The sequence below is a fragment of the Dipodomys spectabilis genome, unplaced genomic scaffold (genome assembly GCF_019054845.1).
Source record: "Dipodomys spectabilis isolate Male_0828 unplaced genomic scaffold, ASM1905484v1 ptg000213l, whole genome shotgun sequence".
Taxonomy (NCBI): domain Eukaryota; kingdom Metazoa; phylum Chordata; class Mammalia; order Rodentia; family Heteromyidae; genus Dipodomys; species Dipodomys spectabilis.
In genome coordinates, this window is record NW_024870890.1 from 1,748,033 (window position 1) to 1,766,757 (window position 18,725).

Consider the following 18,725-nt stretch of genomic DNA (forward strand, 5'->3'; position numbering starts at 1 on the left):
TGTTCTTATGAGTTCTACACTACCTGCCTATTAAAATAATTTTCATTTAAGAACATAATGTTCATCCTGAAGACTTCATAGATTCATTTTTATAGATTCATTTTTAAATTCCATTTTTGGAAGCAAAACCTTTTTTGTGAAAGTCAAGTCAGAATAGATTAATATTGTGGTAATTAACCCTGAAATAGGAACTTGAGGTTTTGATTTTTGGGGTGGCATGGTGGCACACTGGGGATGGGACCCAAGGCTTTGTGCATGTTAGATAAGCATTCTACATCTGAGCTGCAGCCTTTGTCCTAATTTGGGATTTTGGCGAGCCTGGGGTTTAGCCAAGGCATTGTGCTTGCTAAGCAGGCACATCTCTAGTCCTTTTATTTCTCAGATACAGTTCGACATTTGTATCTTGGCAGATAATTCCCATGTAGCTGGGGACACTTGTTGAAATGGAGTCTCAACATTTTGTCCTGGCTGTGTTCCAATCATGATACTATCTCCCTTTCTCAGTGGCTGTGATTTACAGGCTTGTGCCACCATGCGTAGTCTGGTTACAACTGAAGATAAATGGCTTTGGAGAGTCTCAGGTGGTTTTACTAAGCTATCACACACCCTGTGGACCCCGGACTGGTCAAGTAGCCACCCAGCAAAGGAAATATAACCAACACTGAAAAGCCTGAACTTCATACTTCCGTGCCAAGATTTATTAAGTGCATCTGCAGCAATACACATGCAGATTCTGGGGAATTGATTCTGAAGTTCAGGCACCAAAGCTTGTGCTTGTTAGATAATCATGGGGCTTGAACTCGCCTGGGTGCTGTCAATTCAAGGTGAGTGCTCTACCACTTGAGCCACAGCACCACTTCTGGTTTTCTGGTTGTTAATAGGAGAGAAGAATCTCGCGGACTGCCGCCTGGGCTGGCTTTGAACTGCAATCCTCAGATCTCAGCCTCCTGAGTAGCTAGAATTACAGGCCTGAGCCACTGGCCCCTGACTCCTTTTAATCTTAAGTATTAATTTTAGCTGTTGTGGTTTCCTGTCAAGAATAGAGATGGTAAAAAGATGCACAAGAGGGGAGATAAGTATCTGGGTATCAGTAAAAGATACTGAGGCCACTCAACTACATTTTGAAAAGAAACGGCTGGGAATGTGGCTCAGTGGTGCTTGCCTTGCATGCATGAGGCCCTGGGTTCGATTCCTCAGCACCACATAAGCAGAAAAAGCTGGAAGTCACGCTGTGGCTCAAGTGGTAGAGCGCTAGCAAAAAGGAAAAAAACCCAGCCAATTGGAAATAGTGCTGACAAAGCAGTTTTAGGCTTATATATACCTCAGTAAGGACATGGACATAACAAGCTCTTTGAAAAACGAAAACCCCACTACAATGTGTGGCCAGGTGCTGGTGGCTCAAGAGGCTGAGATCTGAGGGCTGCAGTTCAAAGCTAGCCTGGGCTGCAAAGTCCTTGTGACTCCTGATCAACTAACGACCACAAAGCCTGGGGTCCAGCTGTGACTCAGACAAGCACTGACTGAGCAAAAGCAGCTCAGGGGCAACACACCAGACCCTAAGTTCAAGCCCCAGGACCAGCACCAAAAAAAGTCACCAAGGTCATCAAGCTGGGGTTTCGAACATTTTATGGAAAAGTTTATAACCAAATGTCTTTTTAGAAACAACAATGGTGACATGAATAAGCTTGGCTATTTGCTGTAATACTTAGAGCGCTAAGCGTGCCAAGAATTCTGAACCTTTCCAAGAACAGTTTTTCACGGCCGTGTAGTCAGCGTCCCAGAGGGAAACAAATGGTCCCTCCGCGGGGTTGAAACATTCCTGAAAAGAACCACCGAGGAGGGCGCAGAGAGAAGGGATTCGCGGGGAGGACCGCGCGGAGGCGGAGGCCGCTGAGCAGGCGCCATCCAGCGAGGAGGCAGAGGCCCCGAAAGGGCCCCGAGATCTGCAGGGAAGGTCCGGCCAGAAAGCAGTTCAGGTTAATGCGGTGGCCGTGGCGAATTCAAGTCCCGCCAGGTCGGACCGCATTGTGTGTGCGGCTGGGCGCTGGCTGCCATGTGAGCCATGTACCTCCGGGAAGGAGCGCCCGCCAGCGCCTGCCCATCCTCCGAGACCGTCAAAGCGGGGGTTCGGGCTGAGGCTGGGGGGCGCAGAGCTTCCGCGGCGTCAGCTGAGGACCCGGCGCGGGCCTGCACGTGACTAACCCCGCACGCGGGCGTGTCCGGCGTGGACTCACAGCTAACAAGCCACGGGCTCGGGCCAACGGCGGGCTGTGGGGCGGCCTGGGCCAGGGCCGCACGGCCGCGCCTGGCGGCGGGGCCCGGGCTGAGGTGGTTCCGGGGCGTTGGACGCAGCCCCCATCCCGAGGGGGCCGGCCCGCAGGCCGCGCAGGGCCCGGTCTGCGGCCCTGGGGCCGACTTTACCGGACGGGGGCAGCAGGCCGAGGCTGGCTGGCGGCCGGCCGGCCGTCGGGGCCGGACACAGGACGCCCTCCGGACTCGTTCCTGTCGAGTCTCGGGTTCAAAGGCCTCCGGCCGGCCGCCTGGAGCGCCCGGGGTGCGGAGCGGAGCCGGCCTCCCCGCGGCCGCGAGGGCCGAGCCCCGGGTCTCCAGGCCCGCCCGGAACCGGAAGTGGCTGCGGCCCAGGCAGCGCTGGCGCAGGCCGCGGGCCACAGCCGCCCCTCCGCTTTGCGGGGCAGCGCGGGGAGACGCGGAGGCCGGCCCGCGGGGCCGCAGCCCGCCCCGGCCCGCGCCCCTGCCCCACCTCGCCACGGCCGGCCAGGCCCTCCCGGGCTGCACGCTCGGCCCCCGGTGCCCTCGCGGCGCGGGAAGGCAGGCGACGCCCTCGGGAGCCAGAGCCGGGAGTCCCGGGGCCGGAGGACGGGCGGCCGAGCACGCGGCCCCGCCCGGCCGGCCCCGCCCCGCCCCGCCTCAGGGGCCTGGCACCGCCCCGCGGAGGCGCGCGAGCCGACTTGCAGTGCGCAGGCGCGGCGGCCGCGCAGGCCGGGGCCCCGTACGGTAAACAGTGGCGTCACGTGACGTGGCCCGCCGTCGCTCCCGCGTCGTCGCCGTCGCCGCACGCACGCCTATGGCTGCGGGGTCTCGCGGCGCTGCACGGTCTCCACGAGGCGAGCGACCCCGGGGCCGACGGCGCCAGGCGCTGCGGCGAGGGTTAGGAGGGCGGCGCGGACCCGAGGGGTAGCGTCCCCAGCGACCGCGGCCCGGCCCGGCCCCGCGCCCGGCGCCCCGGCAGCGACGCGACGTCCCGCGCGTACCCCCTCCCGGCGGCACCGCCGGGCCCCCTCCTCCTGCGCGGCGGCGGCGGCGGCGGCGGCGGCCTCCATCTTCCTCTGGCTGCCCGGCGCAGCGCTCTCCGGCAGAGCTGGGTGAGTGCGGCGGCCGCGGCCCGGGAGCCCGACTCCGGCCCTCCCCTCCCCTTGTGCACGCACGGCGCCCGCGGCCTCCCGCCCGCCCGCCCGCGCCCAGCCAGCGCCGCCCGGGCCTCGGGCCTACTCGGGCCCGCCTCGCCGCCCGGGCCGCTCCGGCCGCCGGCCGGCCCTCGTGAGGCGCGGCGCGGGCCGAGGCCTGGAGCGCGGCGGGCGCCGCTCCGGAGGCGGAGCGCAGGCCGGGCTCAGCGCTCCGCGGCCTCCGGCGGCCTCCGGCCCACCGGGCCCTGGCGGGCCGGGACGCGGCGGCGGCCCGCGCGAGGCGGCCGGGCCCCGCCGTCGGAGGCCGTCGGGGCTCCGTCCATCCTGGGGTGGCGCGCGCTTCCGTGCTCGGGCCCAAACTGCCGGCCCCTCGGCCGACGTGGACGCGGGAAGCCCCGGTGGAGCCGGGCGGCGGGGGGTGGGACTTAGCGGAGTAACGACCGCCGGGCGCCTCGCCGCCCACGTCGGGACCCGTTACCCTCGCGCTCGCGGTTCGCGGGGCCGCTTAGCGTCGAGGGAGGGCGGCGCACGGACGCTGCGGGTCGAGACGGTGAGCTCGTCGGGCCGGCCGAGGTCTTCAGAGGCCGGGCGGCCGCTCCCCCTCCGTGCACATCCCCCTCCGTGCACACTCCCCTCCGTGCCACACTCCCCCTCCGTGCCACACTCCCCCTCCGTGCACACTCCCCCTCCGTGCACATCCCCCTCCGTGCACATCCCCCTCCGTGCCACACTCCCCCTCCGTGCCACACTCCCCCTCCGTGTCACACTCCCCCTCCGTGCACATCCCCCTCCGTGCACATCCCCTTCCGTGCCACACTCCCCCTCCGTGCACACTCCCCCTCCGTGCCACACTCCCCCTCCGTGCCACACTCCCCCTCCGTGTCACACTCCCCCTCCGTGCACATCCCCCTCCGTGCCACACTCCCCCTCCGTGTCACACTCCCCTCCGTGCCACACTCCCCTCCGTGCCACACTCCCCCTCCGTGCACATCCCCCTCCGTGCCACACTCCCCCTCCGTGCCACACTCCCCTCCGTGCCACACTCCCCTCCGTGCCACACTCCCCCTCCGTGCCACACTCCCCCTCCGTGCCACACTCCCCTCCGTGCCACACTCCCCTCCGTGCCACACTCCCCCTCCGTGCACATCCCCCTCCGTGCACATCCCCCTCCGTGCCACACTCCCCCTCCGTGCCACACTCCCCCTCCGTGCACATCCCCCTCCGTGCACATCCCCCTCCGTGCCACACTCCCCCTCCGTGCCACACTCCCCCTCCGTGCACATCCCCCTCCGTGCACATCCCCTTCCGTGCCACACTCCCCCTCCGTGCCACACTCCCCCTCTGTGCCACACTCCCCCTCCGTGCCACACTCCCCCTCCGTGCACACTCCCCCTCCGTGCACATCCCCTTCCGTGCCACACTCCCCCTCCGTGCCACACTCCCCCTCCGTGCCACACTCCCCCCTCCGTGCACATCCCCCTCCGTGCACATCCCCTTCCGTGCCACACTCCCCCTCCGTGCCACACTCCCCCTCCGTGCCACACTCCCCCTCCGTGCCACACTCCCCCCTCCGTGCCACATCCCTCTCCGTGCACATCCCCCTCCGTGTCACACTCCCCCTCCGTGCCACATCCCTCTCCGTGCACACTCCCCCTCCGTGTCACACTCCCCCTCCGTGCCACACTCCGAGCGCGCCCCCCACCCTGCCACCTCTTTTCCCCCGCTTCGGCTCTGAGGGTCGACCACCAGGCAGGACCAGGTCCCGCTGCCGAGCCGCACCCCAGCCTGGTACTTGGATTCTTGAGTGAAAAACTGTGTAAGACTAGGTGAAATTTGAAAGCTGCATGCGTGAAAATGTGTGCTGTGAAGGAAGCGTGGAGCGAAGGGCATTGCTGTATCAAGGAGTAATGCTTACCTTTTGGCCACCACTTAGGCCTTTCTTGAGGTTTCCCTTCCCTCTCTCCTCACCAGTCCCATCTTCTCTCATCGTAATCACCATCGCTGTTGTTGTAAGTGGACACGGAATTTCCGGTGATTTTAGTGGACTAAAGGGCATTTTAGGGTTAGGAGCTGCTACTGCCCTGATGAACGCACGCATTCATTCAATGCCTTAGCAACAAAAGACAACGCAGTTGAACCGGGCCACTTTTATTGAAAAAGACTTGTCTGGGCTGGGAAGGTGTCTCAGTGGTAGAGCGCTTGACTTGCATGCCTGAGGCCCTGGGTTCGATTCCTCAGCACCACATAAGCAAAAAAAAAAAAAGCTGGAAGTGGCGCTGTGGCTCAAGTGGTAGAGCGCTAGCTTGAGCTGAAGAGCTGAGGCCCGCCCAGGCCCAGAGTTCAGGCCCCACGTCAGGACCCCTCCCCCAAACAAAAGAAAAGAAAAAGACTTGTCTAAATAATAACAAAGGAGTCCGTGGTGGCACGGATGTTTTTTCCTTTCCTTCACTTTATAGGTTCATTTACTGAAGAGCATTACAAAAATAGCTTATACAGCCTTTTCATCCTGTAGGAAGAGCAAGGGATTTGCTCAGAGCTAGCACTCTACCACTCGAGCCACAGCTCCATTTCCAGCTGTTTTTTTTTTTTTTTTTAATTTATTGGAGAGAAGTCTCACAGCTTTCCTGCCCAGGCTGGCTTTGAACTATGGTCCTCAGATCTCAGCCTCCTGAGTAGCAACGATTACAGGCATGAGCCACGGGTGCCCAGCTTAGTTTGTGTTCTTGAATGTTCACTTTAAAAGAAATGCAGTTAAGTTCCATTGTAATTTCTCATAAAATCTTTCATTAAATTTTTGTCCTGGAGCTTCATTGATCAATATCCAAGGTTTTAAAATTTATTCTTAAATTTTTTGTGCCGGTTCAAGGGTGTGAACTCAGGGCTTGGGCGCTGTCCCAAGGGTAGTGCTCTGCCGCTTTAGCCACAGCTTGTGTGAGTGTGTGGTTATGTATGTGTATGTGAGTGTGTGTGAGTGTGAATGATGAGAGGTAAGAGTCTCACTGTCTTTTCTGCCCAGGCTGGCTTTGAACTGTGATCCTCAGATCTCAGCCTCCTGTGTAGCTGGAGTACAAGCATGAGCCAGTGGTATCCAGCTTAACATCCAGGTTTTGTACTAACCATGAATACTTCACTATCCAGTATCAGAGAATTCAGGTTTCTTAAGAATGCTGACTTCCAAATACTATCATTCAGTTGCATTTCAGAAGGTGTTCTTGACAAGTGCTTGGTAGATTTTTTTTTGTTTTGTTTTGTACTTTTATGGAACAGAGCACCTTGGTCTCGCATTCCTGAAGCATCCTCTGAGAATCTTGAAGTCATTTTTTCACAAGCATAGATCTTTTTTTTTTTTTTTTTTGGTCTGTTGTGGGGCTTGAACTCTGGGCTTGGGCGCTGTCCCTCAGCTCCTCAGCTCTTCAGCTCAAGGCAAGCACTCTACCGCTTGAGCCACAGTGCCACTTCCGGTTTTCTAGTAGCTGATTGGAGATAAGAGTCTCAAGGACTTTTCTTGCCCAGGCTGGCTTTGAACCATGATCCTCAGATATCAGCCTCTTGAGTAGCTAGGATTACAGGTGTGAGCCACCTGGGCCCGGCTGCATACATCTTTTTTTTTTTTTTTAAACTATACACATGATTTTGTACACTGTTGAACATTTATGATACAGTTGCAGTTTTGAAAACAAAAATGTTTTTGCCTTTAGATTATACTAGGAATGATGCTGAGAGGTTTTGATATATTTAAGATCTACATGCTGTTTCTGTGCATAAGAAACATAGTATAGGCTTTAAAACAAGATTTAAAGTCATAATGCTTTTTCAAGAGTTATGAAAGTCACGTAAATTGCCATACAATTTACCATGCTTATGTCTCTAATTTAGACTTTTTTTTCTTTTTGGTGGTGGTCCTAGGGCTTGAACTCAGGGCCTGGGCTCTGTCCCTGAGCTTTTTTGGTCAAGCTAGTGCTCTGACACCTGAACCACAGCTCTATTTCCAGCTTTTTGGTGGTAGACATAGAGTTTCAGATTGCCCTGCCCAGGCTGGCTTCCAACTGCAGCTCTCAGATCTTGGCCTCCTGAGTCCCTAGGATTGCTGGCATAAGCCATGGTTGCCTTGCTAGACACCTTTTTTTAATGGTTAGAATGTAAGTTTTTATCATTTATACAATGGAGAGGAGGGGATGTGAAGAAATAGTTGAAATATCAAAGTATTGCAGGGAAGTTTTAAACTGTTGGCATACCTAACTTAATTAAATAGTTTTCAGTGGTATGCTAAATTATACAGAAAAGCTGAACTTAATATTATAATAAGTAATAGTTCATGTGAGGTGGACCTATGAGAACATAAAACTTTAGGCTGATAATAATACATGTTGAAAAGTTTTAGCTGATAACTATACACATATTGAAGATAGCCATTTTGTTTTTAATGTGTAGGGTAGCTAAATGCGTATTTCCCCTTTTACTTTGGAAGATGCTTTGTCACTTTTCTAGTCACTTTTCTTAGAGAACATAAAGTAGTTTAGAATTATGTGTTTAGGAATCGTACTACCTGGATTCTCACTTGATTATCCTTGGCTCATGTAATTGCTGGAGCCTCAATTTGTTGTACTTTAAAAGAAAAAACAGTTACACTTATTTTACATGTCTACTAAGATAATGTATACAATACATTCAGTATAGGGCCTGGTATATTTTAAGTGCTGATTATAATTTTACTTGATTGTTACTACTGTTTTTGTACTGGTCCTGGAACTTGAACTCAAGGCCTAGGTGCTGTTCCTGGGCTTTTGTCAAGGCTAGTGCTCTATTACTTGAGCCACAATACCACTTCTGGCTTTTTCTGATTAGAGTCTGCCCAGACTGGCTTTGAACCAAGATCATCAGATATCAGCTTCTTGACTAGCTAGGATTACAGGTGTGAGCTACTAGCACCCGGCGACTGTTACTACTTATGCCATTGTTTTAATGATGAGCTAGTTCTAGTATGTTAGTGTGTTAGTGATTAATTCAGACTTCCACTTTTTTTTTTTTTTTGGTGCTGGTACTGGGACTTGAACTCATGGCCTGGGCATTACCTCTTAGCTTTTTCACTCAAGGCTAGTATTCTACCATGTGAACCACAGCTCCACTTTCAGCTTTTTGGTGTTTAATTGGAGATAAGAGTTTTATATATGGACGTTTCTGCCCAGACTGGCATCCAGCTGTGATCTTTAGTTTTCAGCCTCCTGAGTAGTTAGGATTACAGGACCAGAAATGAACTGGGTAATGTAGAGCAGGTAATTCGGTTGCCTTGGTTTGCAGAATTGTAGGGTTGTGATATACCTCATGGTTTAATATTTTTCTTTGACACTAGTTTAGAAAATACATTTATATTTTTTGTTGGTTGTGAGGTTTGAGCTTCTAGCCTTAGTGTACCCTTTTTTTAAGTTCTGGTCTCAGGCTTTGGGTGCTGTCCCTGTGGTTTTTTGGCCAAGGCTAGAACTCACTGCTACTTTGAGAGACAACTCCACTTCCAGTTTCCTGGTGGTTAATTGATGCTAAGAGTCTCTTAGACTTTTCTGCCCCAGCTGACTTCAAACTGCAATCCACAGATCTCAGCCTCCTGAGTAGCTGGTGTGAGCCACCAGCACCTGATTTCATCTTCAATATTTTTTATACCATAAGTGGTTAACAACTGACTGATTTCATTGAGAATAGATTTGAGTCTCTGCTCAAAGATAAAATTATATAAACATAAAACAATGGTAAATATATGGAATTTTTTTTTGTTGCTAGTTTTGGGGTTTGAACTCAGGGTGTGGGTGCTGTCCTTAGGCTAGTGCTACAACTCTACCTCATCTTTTTGGTGGTTAATTGGAGATATGAGTTTCATGGACTTTGCTGTCTGGGCTGACTTTGAACCACAATCTTCAAATACTAGACTCCTGAACAGCTAGTATTACATCTCTGTCATCCCAATTATTTATTCTACATAACTGGAATTATAATTAGGATTATTGTATTAAATAAGAATAAATATATAGATTTTCCTTGGCCTTGATACTATTGACCTTTTTGGCTGCACAGTTTGGCTGTTTCTGGCATTATAATACATTTAGTTACTAGATGCCTGTAGTATCTTTTCCAATTTTGATGATGACAGATGGCTCTGAACATGGCAAAATATCCTTTGGATGGTTATAGTTGCCTCTGATTAAGAGTTACTGGCATTAAACATGTAAGCACACTGATTTACACATTTCAATGTTCTTAGTGATAATACTTTAAATTCTTTAAATATACTACTTATTAGAAATTTGTTTTTACTAAGTAAATCTGATGAAATTGCTTACTTGATGATGTAAGGGTTGGAAGGCATCAAGTAGACAGACTCCTTTGCACCTTTAAGGGTTGGAAGGCATCAAGTAGACCTTTGCGCTTCTAGGTCTTTGCCCTTAACTTATTTTAATCACTCTTTCACTTGAGATTTTGGCTAAAATGTTAACCTGTTAGTGAGACCTTCCTTGGCAATTACACATAGAATGGCCCTTCATCACTATTTTCTCATGAATTTTATAGAGTCTTGCTGTGTTTTGTTCCTCCACACCATCCCCTTCATATTTGCAATGTGTACACCTACTGCATGAGGCATAACTCCATCATCATATAGTCTCTTATAGCCTTGATAGCACTAACTTTTTATTGTTGGGCTTGTGGTTTTTGTTTTTTTTTGAGACACATTTTTAACCACAAAATGAGAAAATGAGTTGTAGAGTTCTAATTTATTTACCTCCTTAGGTACTTTTTTGGTAGGGGGAAGTGCTGGGGTCATGCTCTTGCTAGGTAAGCAAACTACCACTTCAGCCACATCTTAGTACTTTTTGTTGCTAAGTCTTCTTTCATTCTAATATCTGAAACATCCAGAAGCAATATAATTTGATTTTATTAGTGTAAACTAAATGTGTTTACATTGTAAGTATTTCTTTACACTGAAATATTCTTTGGAATTTTAGGATCTTGCTCACATTATCATCTTAGTTTTAGTATCCTGAGTTTTACTTCTTTTGGGGTACTATCTGAAGTTCTTCAACTTCATATTTTGTGGAGATGTTGTAGATGTATAATAAGTGTATGAATGTGTGAACAATTTTGAAGTAAGATTATCAACTCTGAGTATTCTACTGGCTGTAAACAGCAGGTATGACTCAACCCAGAAGTTGTCTGTTTTTTCTTTCTTTTTTGTCATTTAATTCAGGGTCTGGGTGCTGTCACTGAGTTTTTACAATCAAGGCTATCTCTGGAGACCACTTTTGAGCCTCTGCTCCACTTCTGGCTTCTTGGTGGTTAATTGGAGATAAGTCTCACACTTGCCTGCCTAGGCTGGCTTTGAAGTGCAATCCTCAGGTCTTAGTCTCTTGAGTAGCTAGGATTACATATGTGAGCCACCAGCATTTAGCTGTTGTTTCTGTTTTAATAAGTATATTTTTTGATACTAACTTTTTTGATGCTAATTCAATTAGGTATCTATATCAGTAATGTAAAATACACTTCAGATGGGCTTGTTACTTTCTTAATTATCAAATGTAGGATAGCTACATTTTAAAAGTAAAATTAATGTGTAAGAAGGAGGAAGTTAAGCCAGCCAGTGTGCGTAATCAGTCCAGATATGAGAGCAGCTATTATTTTTCTCAATTTGACGTTATTTGTGTACCTACAGTAGTGAGTATACTAGAATTTGAACTCAAGGTTTCACGCTTGAATGGTGCTCTACCACTTGAATCACACTTATAGCCATAGTGTAGCCCTTTTTTGCGGGGGGGGGGGGGGGGGGGCGTCTGGTCATGGGGCCTGAACTCTAGGCCTGGGCTAACGCTCTACCACTTAAGCCACAGCGCCATTTCTGGCTTTTTTCTTTTTGCTTATGTGGTGCTGAGGAATTGAACCCAGGGTCTCATGCATGCAAGGCAAATGCTCTACCACTGAGCCCACCCTCCCAGCTCCTCAAATGGATTTTTTTTGGGGGGCGGGTCCGGTCGTGGGGCCTGAACTCTCTGGGCCTGGGCGCTGTCCCTCAGCTCTTCAGCTCAAGGCTAGTGCTCTACCACTTGAGCCACAGCGCCACTTCCGGCTTTTTTCTTTTTATTTATGTGGTGCTGAGGAATTGAACCCAGGACCTCATGCATGCAAGGCAAAGCGCTCTACCACTGAGCCATCTTCCCAGCTGCCCCCCCCCCCTTTTTTTTTTAAAGCTTTAGTCCCAGGGCTTGAACTCAGGACCTGAGCACTGTCCCTAAGCTTTTTTGACTATGGCTAGCACTCTACCACTTGGAAGCTGGAAGTGTCATTTGCCAATCCCGTGGCTTGAGCTCAGGGCCTGGTTGCTGTCCCAGAACTTTTGTGCTCAAGGGTAGCGCTCTGCCACTTGAGCCATAGCTCTGCTTCTGGCTTTTAGGTGGTTAATTGGAGATATGAGTATCATGGACTTTCCTGCCTGAGCTGGCTTCAAACTTCAATCCTCACATCTCAGTCTCCTTAGTAGCTAGGATTAGAGGCATTAGCAACTGGCTCCCAGCTTGTTTCCAGCTTTTTGGTGGTTAATTGGAGGTATAAGTCTCATGGACTTTGATGGTGTCTTTGGCTTTGACCTGCAGTCCTTAGAGCTCAGCCACGTGAGTAGCTAAGATTATAGGCATAGCCACTGATGCCTGGCTATACTTTTTTTTTTTTTTTTTTTTCTGGGGCTGGAACTCTGGGCCTGGACGCTCCCTGATCCTCTTTTTGCTCAAAGCTAATAGTGTTCCAACACGTGAGCCATAGCTCCACTTTTGGCTTTCTCTGTGATTAAATGGAAACAAAGTCTTGGGGACTTCACTTCTCAGGCAGCTTCAAACCACCATCCTCAGATCTCAGCCTCCTGAGTAGCCAGATGACAGGCGTGAGCCATAGGGGCCTGGCTAAGAAATGTGACTTTTTCTTTTTTTTCTTTCTTTCTCTCTTTCTTTCTCTCTCTTTCCCTCCCTCCCTCTCTCTCCTTCCTTCCTTTCTTCCTTCCTTTCTTTCTTTTTCTTCTTTCTCTCTCTCTCTCTTTCTCTCTCTTTCTTTCTTTCTTTCTTTCTCTCTTTCTTTCTTTCTTTCTTTCTTTCTTTCTTTCTTTCTTTCTTTCTTTCTTTCTTTCTTTCTTTCTTTCTTTCTTTCTTTCTTTCTTTCTTTCTTTCTCCCTCTCTTTCTTTCTCCCTCTCTTTTCTTTCTTGCATGTCCTTAAACTCTGGGCTTGAGCTGAGCTCCTTTTGCTCAAGGCTAGCACTCCCACCATTTGAGCCACAGTGCCATTCCTGGCTTTTTCTGTAATATTGGAGTCTCATGGACTTGGCTGCCTGAGCTGGCTTCCAACACAGTTGTCACATCTCAGCTTCCTGAGTAGCTAGGATTACAGGAGTGAGCCACAAGCACCCGGAAAAATGTAACTTTATTTTTTATTTTTTATTTTTTGCCAGTCCTGGGGCTTGAACTCTGGTCCTAGGTGCTGTCCCTGAGCTCCTTTTATTCAAGGCTAGCACCCTACCACTTGCCACAGCACCACTTCCAGCCTTTTCTGTACTGAGGAATCGAACCGAGGGCTTCATGCATGTTAGGCAAGCATTCTATGACTGAGCCACCTTCCCAGGCCAAAATCTAACTTTCATAAGTCGGTCTTTCTCTACGTGTGATCATGGAATCCTTATTTCATGATAATGCCTGTTTAAATCTAAGACACACTTTACAAGTCATACTGGTTTTTACTAAAAAAAAATCTCTAGAAAGTTTGATTCACATATTTATAGTAAAGTACAGTACATAGATTAATATTTTAAGACCAAATCTTGTCTACTGTTGAGATTAAATAAGGTCACAGACTCTGAAGGTGCTTTATGATCTTAATCTAAGTAATAACTTCTAAATGCTCCAAAGGTCCCTGCTACAATAGTGTATCTCTAATACAACAGAAAGACTGTAGAAAAAGAGTTTAGAATTTACTAGCCTTGTGATGCTGTGGGAATGAATGCTTTTTCCAGAGTACTATTTTTAGAAGGAAAATTACATTTGTTTCTTGAGCTGGCATTACCTTTTTTGTTTTTGATTAATCAAAGAAAAAACGATTACTAGTTGGGAATCAGCTCTAAAGAGGAAGTAGTTTTGGCCTAGGGTAAAATTTGAATTCCAGCATACTCACATAAATTGATAGTTTTATTGTTGTAAAGTGTGTTCACGCCAGTCCTGGGGCTTGACCTCAGAGCTTGTGGCACTGTTCCTGACTTTTTCTTTTTGGTTATCAGTAATTGGGCTTGAACTCAGGGTCTGGGTGCTGTCCCTGAGCTTCTTTGCCCAAGACTGGCATTCTACTACTTTGAGCCAGAGATGTCATTTTCTGGTGGATAATTGGAGACAAGAGTCTCACACCCTGCCCACGCTGGCTTTGAACTGTGATCCTCAGATCTCAGCCTCCAGAGTAGCTAGGATTGCAGGTGTGATTTACCAGCCCCTGGCTACCCTGACCTTTTTTTGAGTCACAGTTCCACTTCTGGCTTTTTTAGTGATTAATTGGAGATGGGAGTCTTATGGACTTTCTTGCCTCAGATCTCAGCCTCCTGTGAAGCTAGGATTACAGGTGTGAGGCACCAGTGCCCTGCTTGGTCCTAGTGGGAGAAGGTCCTAGTGTCTGAATTCAGTATCTGAGCTTTTGTGATCAAGGCTCTACTTCTAGCTGTTTTGATTGTTATTTGGAGACAGGAGTCTTGTGAACTTTTCTTCTGGGTGGCTTTGAACCATAACCCTCAAATTTTAGCCTTCTACTTAGCTAGCCACCAGTGCCTAGCTAGGGATTAACTTTATGAGAACAAAGACAGTTTAGCTTTTTCTTTTTCCTTTTTTTCTGTTAACCTATATGTATTAAAATTGAAGAGATTTGGACATTTCCATCATACTTCAAAGTCTCCACATATTTCTTTGTAGTTCATCCTGTCTTTATTTGAAGACTCAAGCAACCACTGACTTGCCATAAAATTCTAAAATTGCTTTTAAACACCCCGCCCCTCCTTTTCCCCAGGGCTTCTTTATGTATGCTAGCATTCTACCTTTGTGCTATATCACAGACATAGAAAAAGACTTTCATAAGTCAAATCTTTTCAACTCCTTAGCTTAGTATGGAACGTTAATTGTTTCTAGGCATGTACTGTGGAGCCTGAAACTTGTATTTGATATGTTTTATGATTTGGAGAAGTTGTTTAAATTATTTAAATGCATTCTCTAGGTGAGACAAGGAGAGTAATAAATCCTATTTATTGGGGATTAAATTATATACATGTAGATAAAATATCAGTATATAATATAAAAGTTATGAATGTGTGTTATACATACACATGTAATATACCCAGTAAAGGATGGAGTATATGTGAGCTTCTTTCTCTCTGTTTTTTTGTTTTTTTGGCCAGTCCTATGGCTTGAACTCAGGCCTGGGCACTGCCCCAGAGCTGCTTTTTGCTCAAGGCTAGCACTCTACCACAGCGACACTTCCAGCTTTTTCTGTGTATGCGGTGCTGAGGAATTTAACCCAGGGCCTCATGGATGCGAGGCAAATGCTCCACCACTGAGCCACATTCCCAGCCCTCTTTCTTCGTTTTTATAGGGGAATAAATAGAGTTAGATTAAGAAAGTTTTGGGCCAGGCACCAGTGGCTCACACCTGTCATGTAATTACTCAGGAGGCTGAGATCAGAGGATCATGGTTGGAAGCCAGCCAAGCAAGAAAATGTGAGACTTTTAACTCCAGTAAAATACTCAAAAAAGCTGGAAACGGTGTTATGGTTCAAGTGGTAATAGTGCTAGCCTTGAACACAAAAGCTCAGGAACAGCCCTCAGGCTCTTGAGTTCAAGCCCCAAGACCAGCACACACATACAAAAAAGTTTTGGTGTATTCGAAGCTGCTGTAAAAACACTTTGTAACACTGGGTCCCAAGATATTCTGGTTTATCAGTGAGGTGAGGTGTTCTGACTAATAGAATATTAATATTTTTTTGGTTTACTCTTCCCATATCTAAAAATATTGGTTTATTTTTATCTAACATCAATATTTGAAAATAAATCAACTTTTAATAAAGAGGATGTTGAAATAAGTTGCTGAACAATACCTGTATGTAGGTACAGTTGAAAAAGGAGATTAACTTGCTATGGTATAGATTACATGTAACTCACTCAAAAAGTTTAATTACATTGATATGATTGTTTATTGTCATTTATTGTGTTTTCTTTTAAATTTCAGAAAAGAATTGTGTGTGTGCACATCTTTTCATGCATGTGTTTTTTAAAGTTTTGATTTGTTGGTTTAGTTAAGTTTCTTTTTGCTTTCCTCCTATACACCCACAGCAGAAGCTTTTTGTCTGTATGTTACATTTAAATAATTTAATTGTTTTATAAATAAAACAAGGCTTTTTTGCAGTTCTAATTTGGAGTCACAATTTAAATAATTTTATTTTAACTCTTACATGGACTAATTGTGAAAGCACTGTTGGATTCTTTATGTAAAGGTTGTAGTTAGAAACATGGTTTTGTGGTTTAAGCTTGTAATTCTTTCAAATGTGCTAACTTAATGGACTGTATACATAATTTTTCCAAAAAAAAAAAAAAAAAAGGGAATAAAGATTTGATAGGATTTCTGGTCAAATGATATTCTACCTGCATGAATAAAGAAAGACTACTCAGAAAAGATTTGTTCCACATTTCCAAATGTGTTTTCTAAAACCAGGGAGAATTTTTTTTTAAAACAAAAATTCAGAAGTGTGTTTTTAGATTCAAAACTATGAAAATAATTTGGTATTAGGTGATTTTCAATTGATAGCTTTATTTCTTATGGTATTTTTTTTGTCTTTCTATAGGGCTGAAAGACACAGAAGTCTTCATGGATATAGTTGATACATTTAATCATTTAATTCCTACTGAACACTTAGATGATGCCCTATTTCTAGGATCCAACCTGGAGAATGAAGTCTGTGAGGATTTTAGTACAAGTCAAAATGTCTTAGAGGACTCGCTGAAGAACATGCTCAGCGATAAGGATCCTATGCTAGGATCTGCAAGTAACCAGTTCTGTTTGCCTGTTTTGGATAGCAATGATCCCAATTTCCAGATGCCTTGTTCAACAGGTAATACTTACTTTTTTTTTTTTTTTTTTTTTTTTTTTAGTCTTGCAATTTAAACTAAAAATTTTCAACAGCATTTTTTAAAAAAAAATGAGGATAGTTAATTTAGGGTTCTTTCCTTTGAATTTAGAGCTTTCTGGGCATCAGAAATAGAATTTAAACTAAATTTTCCTACAAGGAGTGTAGAGTAATTTTCAAGGACATTAAGAATATAAGTAGAATTGACCATATTGTCAAGCAAAATGAGCTAACATTGGAATTACAGAGGACGATAATTATAGTTATGTCATTATGACAGATGCAAATTGAGATTTTCACTAGTAAAGAGTGATTGCTTGCCTAATTGGGGCAAGTCACCCTAGACCTGTGGAGTCAAGGGGGAAGGAATCTTTGCTAATGTTCCTTAAGCCCTTCAAATTTAATATAGTCTTTGATCCAATAATAGATCCTTTATATTTTGTGTTTTTCTAGAGAAAGAACTCTAGATCTGTGCTGTCCTGTAATTTCTAGCCACATAAAACTATTAGTCTCTTAAAATGAGTATAGTCTTCACTGAAATGCTATGTGCTATAAAGTGCACATACGTAAGAATTTTTTACTTGAAAAACAAATTATAAAATGTTTGTATAATTTTTTATGTTGCTTATGTATTAATGTGACATTTTACTTTTTTGTTAAAGTATTAAAAATCAATTGTACTCGTGTGTGTGTGTGTGTGTGTGTGTGTGTGTGTGTGTGTGTGTGTGTGTGTGTCTGCATGTCTGCATGTGTCCATCCTGGGTCTCAAACTCATGGCCTGGGCACTGTCCCTGAGTTTTTTTGCTGAAGGCTAGAGCTCTACTCCTTCAGCCACAGCTCCACTTCTGGACTTTTATTGGTTAGTTGGAAATAAGAGTCTCTTGCCTGGGCTGGCTTCCAACCATGATCCTCAGATCTCAGCCTTCTGAGTAGCAAGTTTACCAGCATGAGCCAACAGTGCCCTTCTATACTCATTTGTTTTTTTACATGGTTTGTTTTTGTTTGGTTTTTATTTGTAGCCTGCAGCTTACTGTGTTGTACAGGCTAGCCTCAGACTCTTGAGTTCAAACCACCTGAAAAGCTGGGATCTTTGTGCAAGGCTTATTTTGCATTTTGTACATGTCTGTGGGCACATGTGCATGCCTGGGTGCTGTCCCTGAGTTTTTTCACTCAGTGCTAGCTCTCTACCGCTTTGGAGCCACTGCTCCACCTGTGGCTTTTTGATGGTTAATTGGAGATCAGATTTTGACACACTTTCCTACCCAGGCTGGCTTTGAACTGTAGTCTTCAGATCTCAGCCTCCTGTGTAGCTAGGATTATAGGCATAAGCCACCAGCACCCATATTTTTTGTTTTTTGGTTTTTTAATTTTCCCTTTTTTTTTTTTTTTTTTGTAGTGTTTGGGATTGAACCCAGTGCCTTGCCTTGCACATGTCAGGCAAGCTCTCTACTACCCTATTTATTCACCAAGCCTTTATGTTTTTGTTTTTTAAAGAAAACATTACACATGAAAATTTGGAATAGCATATGTGGCTTGTGTTATATTTGTGTTGGGCAGCACTGCTCTAGGATCTGTAATTTATATAGCTGAAAGAGTAAAGATAGTAATTTTTTAAGGCAAATTCTTAATTGTTTTGGGATTGGGTTGGGTCTCCTCTGCTGGTAGCCCCTGCCTCCTCCCTCTCCCCAGCCCCTGGCAGGCCAAGGCAGAGGACCTTTTAGGGTAGCCTGGGTTTGCCTCCATGGACTATTTTTTGAAACAGAGAGAGAGAAGAAATTACTTTGGTTTTATGTTAAAATATAGCAAATGTAAACAGAAACAGCAAATTTATTTTCTTTTATTAAGCAAAGAAAATAGTAGTCAGTTTTTAGGAAAACAACTCTTCTGTAAACAAAGGTAAAACAGCTGGTGGAAGCACCTGGCTTTCACAAGTCTAAGTTAGCCTCATGTGATGATGGTTTGTTTCTCTAAGACTAAACCTCTCCTGAAGTGTAGTTTTTCAGTACATTTTTCATTTTTAAATTGAATAGGAATCTTTCATTTTAACAACTTCTTAAGACTGAGATGTTTTGAATTGCTTGCTAATGATGGTGTATCTCAGAATTATTATATTGTATTGTGTCATCGCATAGGTT

At 46.4% G+C, this 18,725-nt stretch overlaps 1 protein-coding gene across 5 annotated transcripts in view; it reads left to right on the forward strand.

Moving 5' to 3' along the window:
* The first annotated feature begins 3,056 nt into the window (after positions 1 to 3,056).
* Phf3 (PHD finger protein 3) overlaps positions 3,057 to 18,725 on the forward strand; it is a 72,518-nt gene continuing 56,849 nt past the window's right edge. For 2 of the 5 annotated variants that reach the window (XM_042696928.1, XM_042696929.1), the window contains exons 1-2: positions 3,057 to 3,383; positions 16,309 to 16,575. In XM_042696928.1, the coding sequence (XP_042552862.1) occupies positions 16,332 to 16,575 (244 nt within the window). In that variant the 5' untranslated portion in view covers positions 3,057 to 3,383; positions 16,309 to 16,331. Of the gene's footprint in view, positions 3,384 to 16,308; positions 16,576 to 18,725 lie in introns of those variants that run through there. The other 3 variants (XM_042696930.1, XM_042696931.1, XM_042696933.1) reach the window with 3 other exon arrangements.